This window comes from Drosophila elegans, unplaced genomic scaffold (genome assembly GCF_018152505.1).
Source record: "Drosophila elegans isolate 14027-0461.03 unplaced genomic scaffold, ASM1815250v1 contig_468, whole genome shotgun sequence".
Classification (NCBI taxonomy): domain Eukaryota; kingdom Metazoa; phylum Arthropoda; class Insecta; order Diptera; family Drosophilidae; genus Drosophila; species Drosophila elegans.
In genome coordinates, this window is record NW_024545855.1 from 2,597,706 (window position 1) to 2,613,119 (window position 15,414).

The 15,414-nt window shown below is 38.2% G+C and overlaps 1 protein-coding gene across 2 annotated transcripts in view; it reads left to right on the forward strand.

Annotated features, from left to right (window-relative positions):
* Window positions 1-13,087, forward strand: part of LOC108143729 (coiled-coil domain-containing protein lobo) — a 29,158-nt gene extending 16,071 nt beyond the window's left edge. The window contains exons 3-9 of one of the 2 annotated variants that reach the window (XM_041709009.1): window positions 9,963-10,322; window positions 10,390-11,104; window positions 11,534-11,715; window positions 11,778-11,993; window positions 12,056-12,277; window positions 12,501-12,695; window positions 12,750-13,087. In XM_041709009.1, coding sequence (XP_041564943.1) covers window positions 9,963-10,322; window positions 10,390-11,104; window positions 11,534-11,715; window positions 11,778-11,993; window positions 12,056-12,277; window positions 12,501-12,695; window positions 12,750-13,007 — 2,148 coding nt within the window. In that variant the 3' untranslated portion in view covers window positions 13,008-13,087. Of the gene's footprint in view, window positions 1-9,962; window positions 10,323-10,389; window positions 11,105-11,533; window positions 11,716-11,777; window positions 11,994-12,055; window positions 12,278-12,500; window positions 12,696-12,749 lie in introns of those variants that run through there. The other variant, XM_041709010.1, reaches the window with a different exon arrangement.
* Window positions 13,088-15,414: the final 2,327 nt, after the last annotated feature.

Genomic DNA, 15,414 nt, shown 5'->3' on the forward strand with positions numbered 1-15,414 from the left:
ATTCTTTTTCTTCTTTTAAACAAAAAGGGGTTTACAAGAGTACGAGAAAAAGTTTGTCTGAGTTTTTGCCTTTTTCCTTTGCCTTTGTGCCATATATATGTTACAAAAAGTAATTATTTTCATTTTATTTTTATGTGTCAGTCTAGCCAGCTTACTTTTACTCGTATCAATTGCAAGGGGATAGGGTCTTTAAATATAGTCTTTTATTTTGTTTTATTAAAGAATTCAGGTGGTATACTGTAGGTGAAAAACTATTACAAACATTATTATTCGTGTTAATGATAAATTTCTACAAAAGTGAACTCAACAATTAGCTACAAAAGTTGTAAGGCAACCGGAAAAATATTTGCCACGACACTTGAGTTTCTAAGGGCCTTTTAGAAGGCTACTGTCTAAATGAAGGCGAGGCAAACAAATCAATTCAATAGGCCCATGCTAACTAGTATTTCCTCACCGCGTATATCCATTCAAGTGAATTCACGCCACTACTTCAAATAGGCTTTCTTTTGCGCCTTTTCTCAAACGTGTTCGACACTCCCTGCACTGCAGCATAAAAAGTTACAAAAAAGTTACTTCTGTGGGGTATACATCACTAACAGATACCTAATGTCAAGTTAGTGTCTAAAAAGGGGCTGTTTTCTTCTGAATATTCTAAGATATACATAATTAAATTTCATCATTCATATATATATGTATTTTTAATTCGAGTGAGCCTTTAAAAAGATTATTAGGTATAAATTCAGTGGGGTATACTAAACTACCAGATACTTAGTGTCAAGTTTGTGTCTAGGAACAGGGTGTTTTATTCTAAATATTGTAAGAAATATTTTAAGAAATACATAATTACATATATGTTTTAAATTCAAGTAAGCTTTTAAATAAATCCATACCTTACATAAAATGAATATTCCCTCATATAACAAGTGCCAAGGGTATAGTCGCCACAATGCGGTTAAATGATGGCGATATGCGCTGACGCTGTAAACTCAAGAGTGATGTCCTTTGCCGTTCACTTGTCGCCAAGAAATACGAGATCCTGCAAACGCAAAAGGATGCGACGGCGACGAAAAGCGATAAAACGCGATTTTATGCACGTGTTGAGTGGCTGCCAAAAAGGGCTGCGAACTTACTCAGATGACTTATGAATAGGCAAATAGGCTAGAGATATTTTATGGAATGAACTGTATGAACTTATTAATTAAGACCCACAAAAAAGCCACTCTTTATAATAGTCTAAAAAGATATCTAGATCATCTGTTTTTTTTAAACTACAATTTTTGAAGCAGTGTAGCAGATTTTTAGGATATCTTTGACTGGAAATCAGATGCCTATTAAATCTGCAAAAAGTCTAAATAAATTTTATGGAATAAATTCTAGAGATTTTTATGTGGCTTTAATTTAAGACCAATAAACCAAAATATATTTGTCAGTGCTTAAAGTAGTTTAATAAGATATCTGGAGAACCAGGATAAACATTTTTGGAGTACATGGTTACTTACTGAGATTACTAATGAATAGCCAATTTGGTTAGAGAAATTGAATGGACTGTAAAATTAAGAGCCATAGTCCAAAAATACTGCTATGCTAAGAAATCTAGGGCATCAGGTTGCTATTCTGAAATATATTTCTTTTTATGCAACATTGCACACTTTTGGGTTAATTTCGAATGTTTTCTCTGTTGATATAAAACGGTGGTAAGCGACACCATCAGTCTATAATGTCACGTAAGAGAGGCTTACAAAATTGGAAAGCAAAAATAAATGGACACTGCATTAGGCAAACTCTGGACGACAGATGTCTGGGGTGAGTCCCCTGGCAAATAAACCAAAGGAAATAGAGGCGTAACTTTCTGGGCGAACACTGCATATGTCACTAAATGTTCGCTGATGGGTTAATAAAACAAAATCATATCTAGGCCAAATCGATTAGAGCCAGAAATATATATCAATGGATCCGGAAATGAGAAGTGCCTTTTGATCTTGTAATATTTCGGTTGTCTTCAAGTTAAAGCCAGCTTTCATCTTTTTCTATTCTAGCACGGGGTTACAATTTCGGTGCGAAGGGAGCGGGCCAGAGGGCAGTCCATTCCAAGACCATTCGTGAGGCGAAACCAAATACGATTCCTTTCCTCGAGGGGATGAAAACGCTGTCGCTTCCGGTTGAGTGCACAAAATGCACAGAGTGGAATCGCGAAGTTCCAGCGATGTAGAATAGCGTGTCGTGTTGCTTGGTCAGTTTTGCAATTGCGAACGTTGTCGTCTTTCGACTTCAATGACAAAAACCAGCACTGACGGTGTTCTAGCGAAAATATAGGGGGTAGGGTGCATATCGATATTGCGGCGCTTAAATACCCTGTAATCTTATTGGTTATGTGAAAAGGATTAGAGCTAAGTGTCAGCAGCAGAAGCAGACTATTTTTACTTTACTATGCTGTATGGAAAAATCTTTAAAATATTGCAAATTTACTTGGGAATTAATATTTTTTAAGCGTACTGTAAGATAGTATAAATAAAAAAAATTTTATAGTTTTAATATAATTTCTCTACCTTTTTCCCTATTTGTTTACTTTTTTTCATTGGGATACATATTTTTTGCGTGGCGTTATTTTTATAACACAAAATATTACACAATTTACTTGATCTTCAAAATACATTAAAAAAACAAATGTTTCAAATTTCAAATTTCAAATGATGTTAAAAAAATGTTTTTTTTTTTTAAAAATGGTTCCAATATTGATTTTTCAAAAATCGGAATGGCACCTAAAAAAACTAACAATGTGACAAGATATCTTCCAAATACTCGTCTTTCGCTTTTTTCCGTCGACTATGCGCATATCGATTTCCTTCGGCTCGAGAGCAATTCACTCGAGATCGGGCCAAGTGCCACCGGCAAAAAAAGGGGGCCCCAACTGCAGGTCTGTGGATTCGCTATATCTCATTTCCCTGGTTTTGGCGACGGCTGCAACCCTTTCACAAAGAAAAGCGTCTCCCTGACGGAAAACTGGCAGCGGGTCTTCACGTCCAGACGCAGGACTTGGCCATATATGGTATGGTCAGACAGGCAGGCCAGCGAACTGATGACGTTGGCTGCCCTCTGCCCTGAACTCCTCCAATCCTCCAATCCTACTCCATCTTCCCGACTTGCAGCCCCGCGGCTGCTGTTTACCATGCCATGCTCGGTTTAAGTCGCAGAACATCCGCAACCCTCGCTTCCCCAACCAACTTAAACCCTAAACCACCCAAAACCCACCGCCAAAGGTGCTCCGGCAATGGCCAACAGCCTTCGTGGCTACAATAAACTAGACGCCAATTTCGCTGTCGCTGACACGGCCATTGCCGCGGCCATCGAGTGTCGACCATCTACACAGAGAACAATTAAACCGGGTATATTATCACCGAGATAATTTGAATATAGTAAAATAGTTAAGAATTTCAAAGTTTTAGGATTGTACTTGATTTTTTACTGTGCCAGAATAATTGTTATTTTAATTTCTATTTAACTTGATTTAAATCGATTTTTTTTTTAATATTCCCAGTTAAATTTGCATTTAATTAGAACGATGAGAATTAACTTTAGAAGCCAAGTGTGGTATGATAAACAGATTTTGCAAATTTTTGTAAGTGCACCTTCTAGCTTCTACTGTCGACCATTGTCGACTGCAGGACTCGTCGGCTCCACTTACTCGCCTTGTCCGCGGTGGAGTGGCGTATTCCTTTGCTCAAAAGCAGACCAAAACCAAACACACATCGACTTTGTGTCCGAGTCCTCGCATCAGTGTCCGCATCTGTCTGGACTCGCGACCCCCGTCACATCACTCGAGTTGCGAATTCTGGGTTCCGATGTCCTTCCCCGATGTCCTGTACCTCCTCGTCCTTCGTCCCTTCTTAGCGACGTCGTCTGTCCGTCCGCCGCATTTATCCTCGCTGTGGGCAACGCCATGTGACTTGGATCGAATCTGTGATTGTAAGTTGTGCGCCGTCGTTAGGATGCCGCATTGGCAGTCGGCGGTGGGCAGTCGGTGGTGGGCGGTTAGGTGGTGGTTTGGTGGGTGCCACATCCTTCTCCATCAATACCCCCTACCAATCCGAAATCCACTCCCTTTTGGCTGGCCTCTGTCCACCGGCTGCACGGGGTCTGTATCCCAAAGACAACGGCGGAGTTTAAAACCATCATCGTCGTATACATACATACTATACTCGTTTGGCTCAGACAGCCGCGATATTGAATAAGAATGCCTTCGCACACAAGGGCTCGAATTTAATACACAAGCAGGCCATATGTGAAGAGGTATTGATTAGGAAAAAATAGACTGATGCTCGAGATATGTCAATCGAATTTTCATACATGACTTTTATTTGATGAATCTTAAAATAGGAAACAGCCTTAAAGCTGCTACTAATTGTGCATTCTTAAAAACTTTAATTTTAATTTTATTTAAAATACATACATACATACATTTAGTGTATAACTTTTTTTTGTTTCGTTTGGCTCAGATATTGAATAAAAATGCACTTAAATAAAAGGACTCGAATTTAATAAATAAGCAGGTATTTTTTAGAAAAAATTGACTGATGCTTGAAATATATCAATGGAATTACATCAATGTAAAACAGTAATACTTGACTTTAATTTAATAAGCCTTAATGTCAAATGGTTCCATTATTCTCAAACATTCAAATATTTTAGAAGATTTTCAAATCATAATTTTATTAAATAAAAAAATAATCCGTATTTAAATTAATTATTATGCATTATAAAAATCTGGAAATCATTTTAAGTTTGAATTATGATGTAGAATTACATATGACAGGTGTTTTCTTATTCTCTATCATTTAAATATTTAATATAATAATTTATGTTATTATATTTATTATTATTTAAGGAGCTTACAAAAGGTCTCCCTTTACATTGATTATCAGTGGAGTACACACTTACAAAACTAGGCCAATATAGCGTGGCCCATATTAATAAATCCTCTGTGTAATTCCTGGCAGGGATGTGAGTAAAACTATGATGAGGATTCGACGTAAGACCGACCCAAACCATATACCATTATACTCCACTGGCTTTGACTGACTGTTCTGGGGGAATCAAATGTCTTAATTTCGCGTGTTTATATCTTAATCTTGGCCGTTTTTAAGAGCGTCTATTGGCCGGGACTTTTATGTGCCCGGGGACTTGGGTCGCGGAAGCCGGGCAAATAATAAAATCCCAACCGTGGTGAATGACGCCATAGACTCATCCACATCCACATCCACGTACAATATTAAGGAAGACGCGACTTTTGGGTTGGGTTTTGGGCAGCATCGGGCGGTGTATATAAAGAGGGGGTTATTGCGCGTATTATGGCCGCTAGTGTCGACGCCGTGTGTCCTTTTGTCCCCAGGACAATAACACTTCCGTGCAGTACATTATCATAAAGGGGTTAAGTCGCTGATTTTCATCGTGTGTGCTCATTTAAAAACTTACACATGCTGCTGGCCCGCAAAAGGCCCGGTTAGGGATTTCCTTTCCTTTCCTGGAGCTACAAGACGGGAGCGGAGGTCCTTGCGAAGGCTCAAGGAAAGGATTCGCGCTGAATTTCACCGCTTTTGTTTCAGCGCTCTTGTGGAAAAGATGGCAGCAGCAGCAGCAGCAGCAGCGACAGCGGCTCATTATGCATCCCGATAAGCGATGTGCGATGTGCTATGTGCCGCCTCCCCAGCGAGTCCTTCGCCCCCAGGTTAGTCTTCTAACGAAGAGCTGGAATGGGTGGTATCCTTACTACATGTGGCATTTTGTAGGGGGAGGAGAGGCAGGAGCAGGTCCTGCCACTGCATTGTGTCAACGAGGGAAGGCCGCCTGTCTGACAACCCCGTGTCTTGAGCCCTCGCCGGCATTGTTTTGAGTTGTGACCCGCGAGCGGTGGCATCGGCATGGGCATCGGCAGTGGAAGAGGAACTGCCACTGCCAACCATTCATTCACCAGGGTGGCAACTGAAAGTGATTCTGTCTCGGCAGACTCTGTTACTTGCCACCCTTTTTTTCGCAATATTTCGCCGCTTTTGGCGCAGTTTTTTCGCTCTTTTTTGTACGCCTTTCTTCAGATGGACGTGGTCGCGCTTATACCCAGTAATCTTGGTGTAGTTGGGTATATCACATCCGCCTAAAGATAAATACAGGAGTCAAACCATGAATACCAAGGTACTCATAATTTTAAATCGATTTTAAATAAATCTCGCTTAACCATGCTTCACGCTAAGCATTTAATGCGGATATATAAAAGGATCAAAAATCATCGCAACTAAAATATAAATCTTGATAAAAATAAAATAAATTCAGAAGTTTTTGAAAGCAGGCTGCTTACAAATAGTTTTTTAATTGTCATTTCTCTGAAAAACTATAATAAGAACATTTTTTAAAGTTACTCCCCTTTATTAGAATAATCAAATACCAACCCAATATTCAAAACTTAAAATGAATACTGTTAATAGAACAGTAAAGAAATTGTTGGGAAATAAAAATAAATAATAAAATAAATAAATTAAACATATTTTCCAATAATTGAAGAGGGATAGTAACCTTATAAAAAAGTTCATATATCAAAGCTTAATTGGAAACTAAAATATAATATAATACTTTTTAGAATAGCATAAAAACCTTTGGCAAATTATTTCATATGAGCTGGGAATCAGTAGAGGTAGATAGTAAATGAGTTTTTGAAGATTTTTCGCTTTTGAATTGTTTTGTTTGTTGTTATGCCCAGTTATGGGCTGAAATTCGGCAAAGTAAGATTCCCTAACATAGTGCGAGGTATCCTGTGTCCGATCATTTCAACATTATCCCTTTTACTGGCTGTAATTTGAGCTATGGCCCCTGTTCGAGCAACCGAGCAACCGGGCGCCCGTTGCTCCATTCTCGCTGTGCATTCGTCCCTTTGTTTTCGTCATGTTCGCTCCTCCATTGTTGCGACTACTTTGCCAGGCTTTGGCTTTGCCTTGCCGATCCTAATTTAACACGTTCGAATAACCTTGAAGCGTTTCTTATTACGCGCGACCGCAGTGATAGCGGGTCTGAAACGCGGGAACTGAACTGGCAGCTCAAGCCCATGGAATCCAGGGAAAAAAGGGGTACTTCGGGGTATTTCGTGGTATTCCGGGGGAGGAGGACTCAATCCGAGGAGGACTCAATCGACTGCCCAGGTATTGCCGTTTGCATCGGATTCAATTAGACGCCGCTGACTGACTGGTTTGCTGACTAATCGATTCGAGCGAGCGAGCGAGAGTGTTTGACCTCGGAACACTGCCAACTGAAAACTCCGCTTGCCCCGCTGATAGCTGATGACTTTGACTCTGAGTCTGAGTCTAACTCCCGGTCTCATTGTGATTCTTATGGCTTCACACGGCGATTTTGCATTTTAATGGCCTTCTTCGAAGCGACGGGGCGTATGTGCGCAGGGTGGAAAGGTGCAGGGCCCTCCACACGTTCGCAGTTCCTTTATCCTTCAAATCGCTGGAATCCTGTTTAGCCATAAACTGCGAATAAGTATACTTCGTTGCCCTGCTGCATGGCTTATTAAATATCTCTTTCGATATTTGTGGCTTGTCAATTCATCTGAGGATATTATTTGCATGTCCTAAAACCCAAATTAAATATTGAAACCCAAAATATAGTTGGTTCATTTTATTTAAACCATTTAATTTACCAACAATTATATTATTCATTCAATAATTATGGCTAATAAAGTCACCTGAGAATATAATTTGAATTATTTTCTATAACTTATTTTCGATAGCATTTTGTAATGATAGCGTTGCTTAGAATAATAATGTGATAAACTATTTATGACTTGTAAATTCATCTTAGTATATTTTTGCCATATTTTAAGACTAAAAAAACACACAAATAAAACATTCCTTAAATTCAGTGCGATCTATTAATTTATTGTTATAACCATGCTTAAATAAATATTTAAATGAATACTCTGTGAAATTTGCAATTTCAACAAATTCTACCCTGGGCAAAACCAAAAACAGAGCGCTATGTGCTGCATTTGAATCTCTGCAACTGCAACTGCAACAGGGGGTGCTGTTGCAATCTCAGAGTGGCGGATATGTCAACAACATGAAAAGGCGACAAGGCCCACAATAATTGCCAGCGTTTCCCGCGTTAATGGCCGTTTCGCTACGCTTCACAGTTTCGAAATTTTCGGTGTTTCGGTTTTTCGGACGCACAGGCACAAGAACATGCACATAATCAGAATCAGTATCCGAATTCCTGGCAATGGCGGGATTGGGATTGTCTCCTAAGTCTTCGCGGAACAGGAAAGAAGATGAATGGCACGGGGTCACGCAGCCACCTACGGGGCAGTCGCAGATGTGCAGGTAAACAATCGGGACAAAGGACATAGAACAGTCCAAGGCGGATTAAATGGGAGTGGGTCTCCGTCACACTACCTCACAGCCTCACAGCCTCACTACCTCATTGCCCAAAGATGCAATGAAAACAGACCGCTGATTGTTTCGGCCTCTGAATGACATCCGCAAATCGAAAAAACACATAAAAACGAGCGGGCATGAGTAAACAGTATATGCTTAATACCCCCGATAGAAAACGACCTATTATTCGAGATCTCAGAAGACTCCGTTTTCAAGCCATTGAATAAGTGGTCACATTTTTTATACAAAAATATTTAAATTGTTTTTTTTAATATTATTTGGATTTGCTTAATTTAAGCTCATTCTTGTATTTGAAACAAAAACGTGTTTATGTTAATTTCTTCTTATTTTTTGACTCCAATTTTGTTTCATTTTCAAAAAAGAATAAAGATTTGTAATAAATTTCTATTATTTTGCCAAAATAAGACGCACAGCAAAAAGAAAGATTCTTTTGTTTTGATTTTCGAAATCAATTTTTTGCCGAATTTTAAATTAATTAAAACAACAATTTTACCAACAATTTTTTATTTGAATGCCAATTGATCCCTTGCATATTGACAAAATAAAATGTTTTTATCGTTTTATTATATAATGATACAATGCTCGAAATACTATAAAACAGTTTAAGATATTGTAAAGGGTACAAAATGTTTTAAACTATGTTAATTTGTTATACTAAACCTTCATTTCATTTTCATATAAATATCTACATATTCAAGATATCTTAAAATTTCACACCGTTTAACAGGTTCGTCTCGAAATTCAGCCTGCTCTTAACTTCTATGCAAAGCGGATATAACTTTTTCAAGGTTATAAAATATAACTTATACGAACTTGACTCCTGCTGTTTTTACAGGGCCATATATAAGGGTACACATATATTTTCCCTAGGCAGGTAAACGGTGCTAAGGTAATCGAAGATTTCCTTTTTGTCTCGTGCTGCGCAATAGTTTATGCCAAATTTCCTGGAAACTGGCATGCTGTTTCCTGAGCCCCGGTTTTTATATGTATGTATGTACCTCTATCTATTTATATGCAGCTAATAAATTCTTGTACAGAAATTGCATATTGGCTTCCAATGACGTTCAACAGTGGATACTTTGAAAAAATTATGTTCACAATAAGAGCAGATAGATTTGGTAGTCAAAATATTACAAAATAATAATGAAAATTTTAATGATGTACCCCATTTTTTTTTCCACAAATGGCTTTGCAGAAAAGTGACCTAATATCAGCACTTCTTACAATTATCCAATTTTAAAAAGGCATAGCTCTGTTAGTGTGTGGTTTTATGTTCTTAAAATTTGCATTTAAATTTTGGTTTGAAAATTTGGGTCGATTTTCTTGATACTTTAATAATTTAATTTTTCCAAAAATGGCTTTGCAGAAAAGTGACCTTCTTGTGATAGAATTTAATAGTCCTCATTATTTTAATATTACCTATTCCAGTATTCTATATTTATTCTGCTTGTTTTTTCTTGTTGCTAAATATTTCCCAGTGCAAATATAGTTTAAATGAAATTTGACTTAAATTTCATTCCACAGCCAAATCGTCTGATTTCGCCGGACACTTTGTTGCGGCGTCGCAAGGGCAACTCCTACGAAATGGCCACTCTGCTGGCGAGCATGCTGATTGGAGCAGGCCATCCCGCCCTGGTGGTGTCCGGAGTGGCCCGCGAGGAGACCATTCTCAACGACCAACTGGCCATTCCCTATCCATATCCCATTGTCGAGGTGGAGGCGGAGGAGATCAAGCCAAAGGTTGAGAAGCCGGGCCAGAAGTACAAGCTGCGCGGATTACCCGATTTGGAGAGTCATCTCGAGGCGGAAATGGCCGAGGTTCACAGGCAAAAAGCGGCCGAAGAAAAACGGATTCAGGATGAGATTATCCGGAAGCAAATGGAGGTAGGAATATATACATGCACTTGCACATTCGCAGCGAAGATTAAACGCGGGTTTTTCCTCAAAAAAGGAACTTGAACTGCTGGCCGTGGATCGTCATCACTATAGAAGATGTCATGCCTGGGTGGTGATCATAAACAATGCTCCTTGGAGTGTGAAGCCCAAGACCACGTACACAGATGTCAATGGAGATGTGGTCGAGGCTCCTCCCACTGCAATTTTTATTGAACCCTCAACGGGATTCCTTTGCGAAACGGGTTGTAAGCAGTATATCCTAGTAGATAGTGTTTGGAATGACTACAACTACTATGTGAACAAGCAGAAATATCAGAGGGTGGGGGATTTGCAATGGGATCTGAGGAACACCAGCGACTGGGAGCACATGCTGCCAGGTGAGCCGCCCGAGATGCGCACCTACAAAGTGGCATCCGATGAAAATATCACTGACGAGGAGCGCGATATTAGCGAGGAAAAGCACTTGGATTGCATCGGGTCCTGGGTGGAACGACTGCACATCGGGCTGGCCGACTTTGAGCAACGTTTTCCCAGCTCCGAAAAGAAGGTCCAATACAAGGGAGCCATCCACGAGCGATTTGCTCCCTATTCGCAGCGCGATGGCAAGGTGATGCAGCTGACCATCTTCAACAATGACGAGTGCACAATGCCCAAGGTCCGATACGAGTTCTATGAAAATCGTTCTGATCTCATGCGGCATGTGAAGTACACCTATGCCACCGATCAATTCGAAGAGATATTCGCCAAAGGTCGTAACGACAGCTTAAAATGTGGGTAAAGAAAAATAAATATTACCTTTTCTAACTTTTACCAGCTGTTAAATATCTGGCTGAGAATATTTTAGAGGACCCAAAATGTAGTAGGCTTTATACATGATTTAAAGTTGAGAAAATTAGTGATGTTTAAAATTTAATATTTTACTTTTATTAAGACAATTAATATTTAATTAAAAAGTCATTTGGAACCGTAAATTTATTTAAAAGTATTCAGAATGTAGTTATGTTGTTGTTTCCTTTACGATTATTTATTTTAAGTTTCATAAAATTAATAATTCCTTTGTTTTAACACAATTTATATTGAAGTCAACAATCAATCTTGTCTGCCAATTTATTTAAAATACTCAACATGTTTAACATTTAATGAATTTAGACATTTAAATGATTTAAATTTGTTGTTCCATTCTAAAAAACTTATTTTAGCCATGGAATATTTCTCTGACACCACACAACCTCGGAAAGTGTATTTCTATTCGGCTTCGAGAATAGATTCCTTGGATTTGATGGTGGTTGAACCTGGATCCCTAGTTCTACACTACAAGGGTCGCAGTGACAAGTGTTGGTACAAGGAATTTGATTTTACTCCATCTGGAAACGTGCTAAAGGTAAAGTACACTTGTATATCATATATATTACTATACAAAACCAATTAAATAATCATTTACAGAAAGTCACAGAGAAATTTCACAAGGCCAGTGCCGACGATGTGGGCAAAAATGATATTGCGATTCGCACATTTCTCTTTCAACAAAATAAAATAGTACTCAAGTTCCATTATACATTCGGGGCACTTACAGCGACCACAGTGGAGTTCACAAAGCCACCAAGACCGGATTACGGCAAAGAACTTGTTTACGATGAGAAGCTAACAAAAATATACAAGGTATGAGGGTATAATTTAAATACTCATTCGCCTTACACCTGTATTTTTGTAATCTCTCACAGGCAAATCCCTTAGATCCCACACGCACTAATCTCGAACTATACAGGTTGTTACGTGCTCAACTGCAGTATGAGGATCAGCTGAGGAAGAACTTTGAAAAAATCTTTGAGGACATCAACAACATCTTTGATTTGCGTAGATCTGAAAAGGCCGAGCCGAAGCTCAAGTTCAGCATATTTGATCCACTTCGCAATGGAGCAGCCAGAGCTATAAGAATGCGACAGGTAAAGACGGCACTTAATAACACTGATAAAAAAAATTAATAGTATAAACAAATCTTTGACTATTGAACTTAAAATGTTTTAATTAATATTTTAAATAATATTAAATTATTATATTAAATACCAGGCACGTTAAATTGCATGATTTAATATTAAAATATTTTAATTATTGTGAAAAATATAAGATCTAAAGTTATGAATTAAATATTTATTTTATAACTTTCAGTTTGAGGAGGAGGAAGAACTAAAAAAGGAAATAGCCAGTAAGCCTGCTGATTTCTTGGCCCCATATCTGGTTCCATATAAGCACCAGGAAGAACTAACTCCCGAGCAATCTCTAAATGCCTACAATGCCTGCCTTAATGACTTAAAGTCTCGATTTGTGAACTTGCTTAATAACCTGCAACGTCATTACGAAGATGTAAGTCACTATTTATATTTAAAAAATACATATTTATAAATCGTTTATGCTTAGCTTACTTCTGAGTCAAAGTCCCTTAATCGGTTCCTTAACAAGTTCGAGAATCAATTCAATAACTATGACTATAAACGTCTAGTGCAACAATCGAAGGATCTAGAACTCAATAAACGCATGGTGCAACAACGTCTGACTTTAACTCACGAGGAGTCCCAAAAGAAATACGAAATAGTCAAAAACTCGTTGCTCAAGGACTCGCGGCTGAATTTTAAAAAGGATGATTTGGTAAGGAGGCCATCAGAGTCAAAAGACTAAAAACAACAAAATCTTTGGCAAAAAACATGTATTGAAGTTAATTAAGTCAGCAAGAAATAAAAAAACTCGCTAAACGATAATATTCGAAGCTTTTATTAAAATGCAAGTACTTGAATAGAATTCTGTCAATTACAGAGGGGAACTTTAATTGTTCTGGAAATTTAGAGTTCAACAGATTCATAAAAATAAAGAAAACGTCTGAAACCGAATCATTGAAAAAAATTGTGTTTTGTTTATTGAGTCAGCAAGAAATAAACATGTTAGGTAAAAGAAAATTGTAAAAGCTTACATTTAGATGCACTTTCCTGCAGATACAACTTTTTTAAAATGCTAGCTAGAGCACATACAAAGGGTAATTTTCTATACTTAAGTCGTCAACTTTTATTGTACCAGAAAAATAATATTAAAACATTGTTTAATAATAAATTACTCAACATTTAACCAAAATCAAAAAATGTGCTATTGACCACAATTCCAAAATGCAAATATATTATTCAGAAACTATTGGTTATTCATAAATTGAACAAAAAATATTTTAAATGAGTTATAATTGCAATTAGTCAACTTAAAGATACGTTTGCGAAATAATTGAATTAGTTAAAGATAGTCTGCTAGTTATAACTCGATTAAATTGACCCCTTTGTTTTGGTCAAGTATTCAATTGAATTTTCAAAGCCGATGAGGTATTTCGACTTTTAGATTAAATCACAATCAAAGGTTGGCCTTTAAGATGCAGATACTGGATATCTGAGAGTTTCTTTCCCCCGGTAGTTAAGTGGATTCTAAAATGCGAATGTCGATTTCATGGCCTAGAATCATTGCCGCCGCGCGAACAACGTCGCTAAGGGCGGTTGGGTGGGTTTTTCTGATTTGGGTGGCGGGTGGATTGTGGGTGGTGGTATACGATGGCGAGGAAAATTCGTTTCAAAAAGTGACCGTTTGAAAATTGGACAAAGTGGCTGATGCTGCTGCCGTGTACGGACCCGCGCCCAAGGCACACAAGCCGAACAGCCGTGGTTGGAGGCCACACACTCTCACACTCACACACACAATATCCTGGAAAACACACACCTCCACACACACGAATGTCTGAGCTGGGCGGCTGTCCATTTAGCGCGATACCCACACCCTCAGAATTTTGCTCACACAATCGTTCACGACCCACGCTTACACATACACATACACAAACACACACACACACACAGCGAACTCATATGATGTCCGTGACCGCCACCCCCCAAAAAACACCTCCCACCACCCACTACCACCCCTCGTCGTCCTGATGGGACGGCGAAATTGGGTTCGTCCCTTGAAAGAATCGTCCTAAGATGAAAGTGCTGTCCCTTGTCCGCCTACCGTACGTTAGCTTCGCTGAAAATTTGCTCGTGGCATGAACACATGTGGCGTAATTTCGTCGCAGATTTTTGTTCGCTAACTGGACAAGGAGATTTCGTGCACTGCCCAAAATGGGGTGGATCTTTACCTATTTAAAGAAATTCTACTGTCCTTAAAATCACTCAAACGTTCTAAAATTCTTATATTGTAAATATCTTTAAAACCGCCTTAAACAATTTATTTGTTGAATACATCAAGGCAATTTGAGTTGGTAAAGTCAATATAACCTAAATAATCGTTTTCCTTTCACCTTTTGTTGCTATATATTTGTTAAGATGGTTCTTAATGTCCTTTTTGTATAGGCTGGTTTCATTCAAAAAATTTGTATTTACTATATTGAATGCTAATTGTTGAACAAAATTCGTAACTTTTTCAAACTCTTGTTTTAAAAATAAGTTTAAACCGATCTTTAAAATGTAAATCTGTTCTAATAATTAAATTATTTATTAATACATAATCTTATTATCTTCAGAGTATCGGTAAATATCTTGACAATGTTAGTATTATTATATGTTTAGCTATTCATGTTTAATAACTGTTCAATGAATAATTTATTAAAATTAAGTTAACGACCTTCATTTCTTTTCTATAAACTCTTTTTTTAAAGAACAGATTTCAAAAAGTTGAAATCTAAATTCCTAAAAAGAAATTAATTTAAGTACGTAAATAGTAATAAATAGTAACTAACGAGAATCATTTAATAAATGTGTTTTACACATATTTATGGACTTTTGAATGAAGAGAGGTTTTTCTGAAACTTTTATGACACTTTGGAACACTTTTCTCGCAGTGTCCCTTTTGGACTTCCGAGTCGCGGGACCCTGTAATAGCGGCTAGTCAATGTTGTGCGCCAAGGCGTGGGTCATGGGTTCGTGGGTCGTGGGCCGTGTTTTGTCGTCCCCCGCAGTGGTGGGTCTTCCTTTTCCGACCCCGCCCCCTCACCCTTCCCCTCCCCCACCACACATCCTTGGCTGACTGCCTCGGACTTGGCCAGTGACCGGCTGGGCATAAG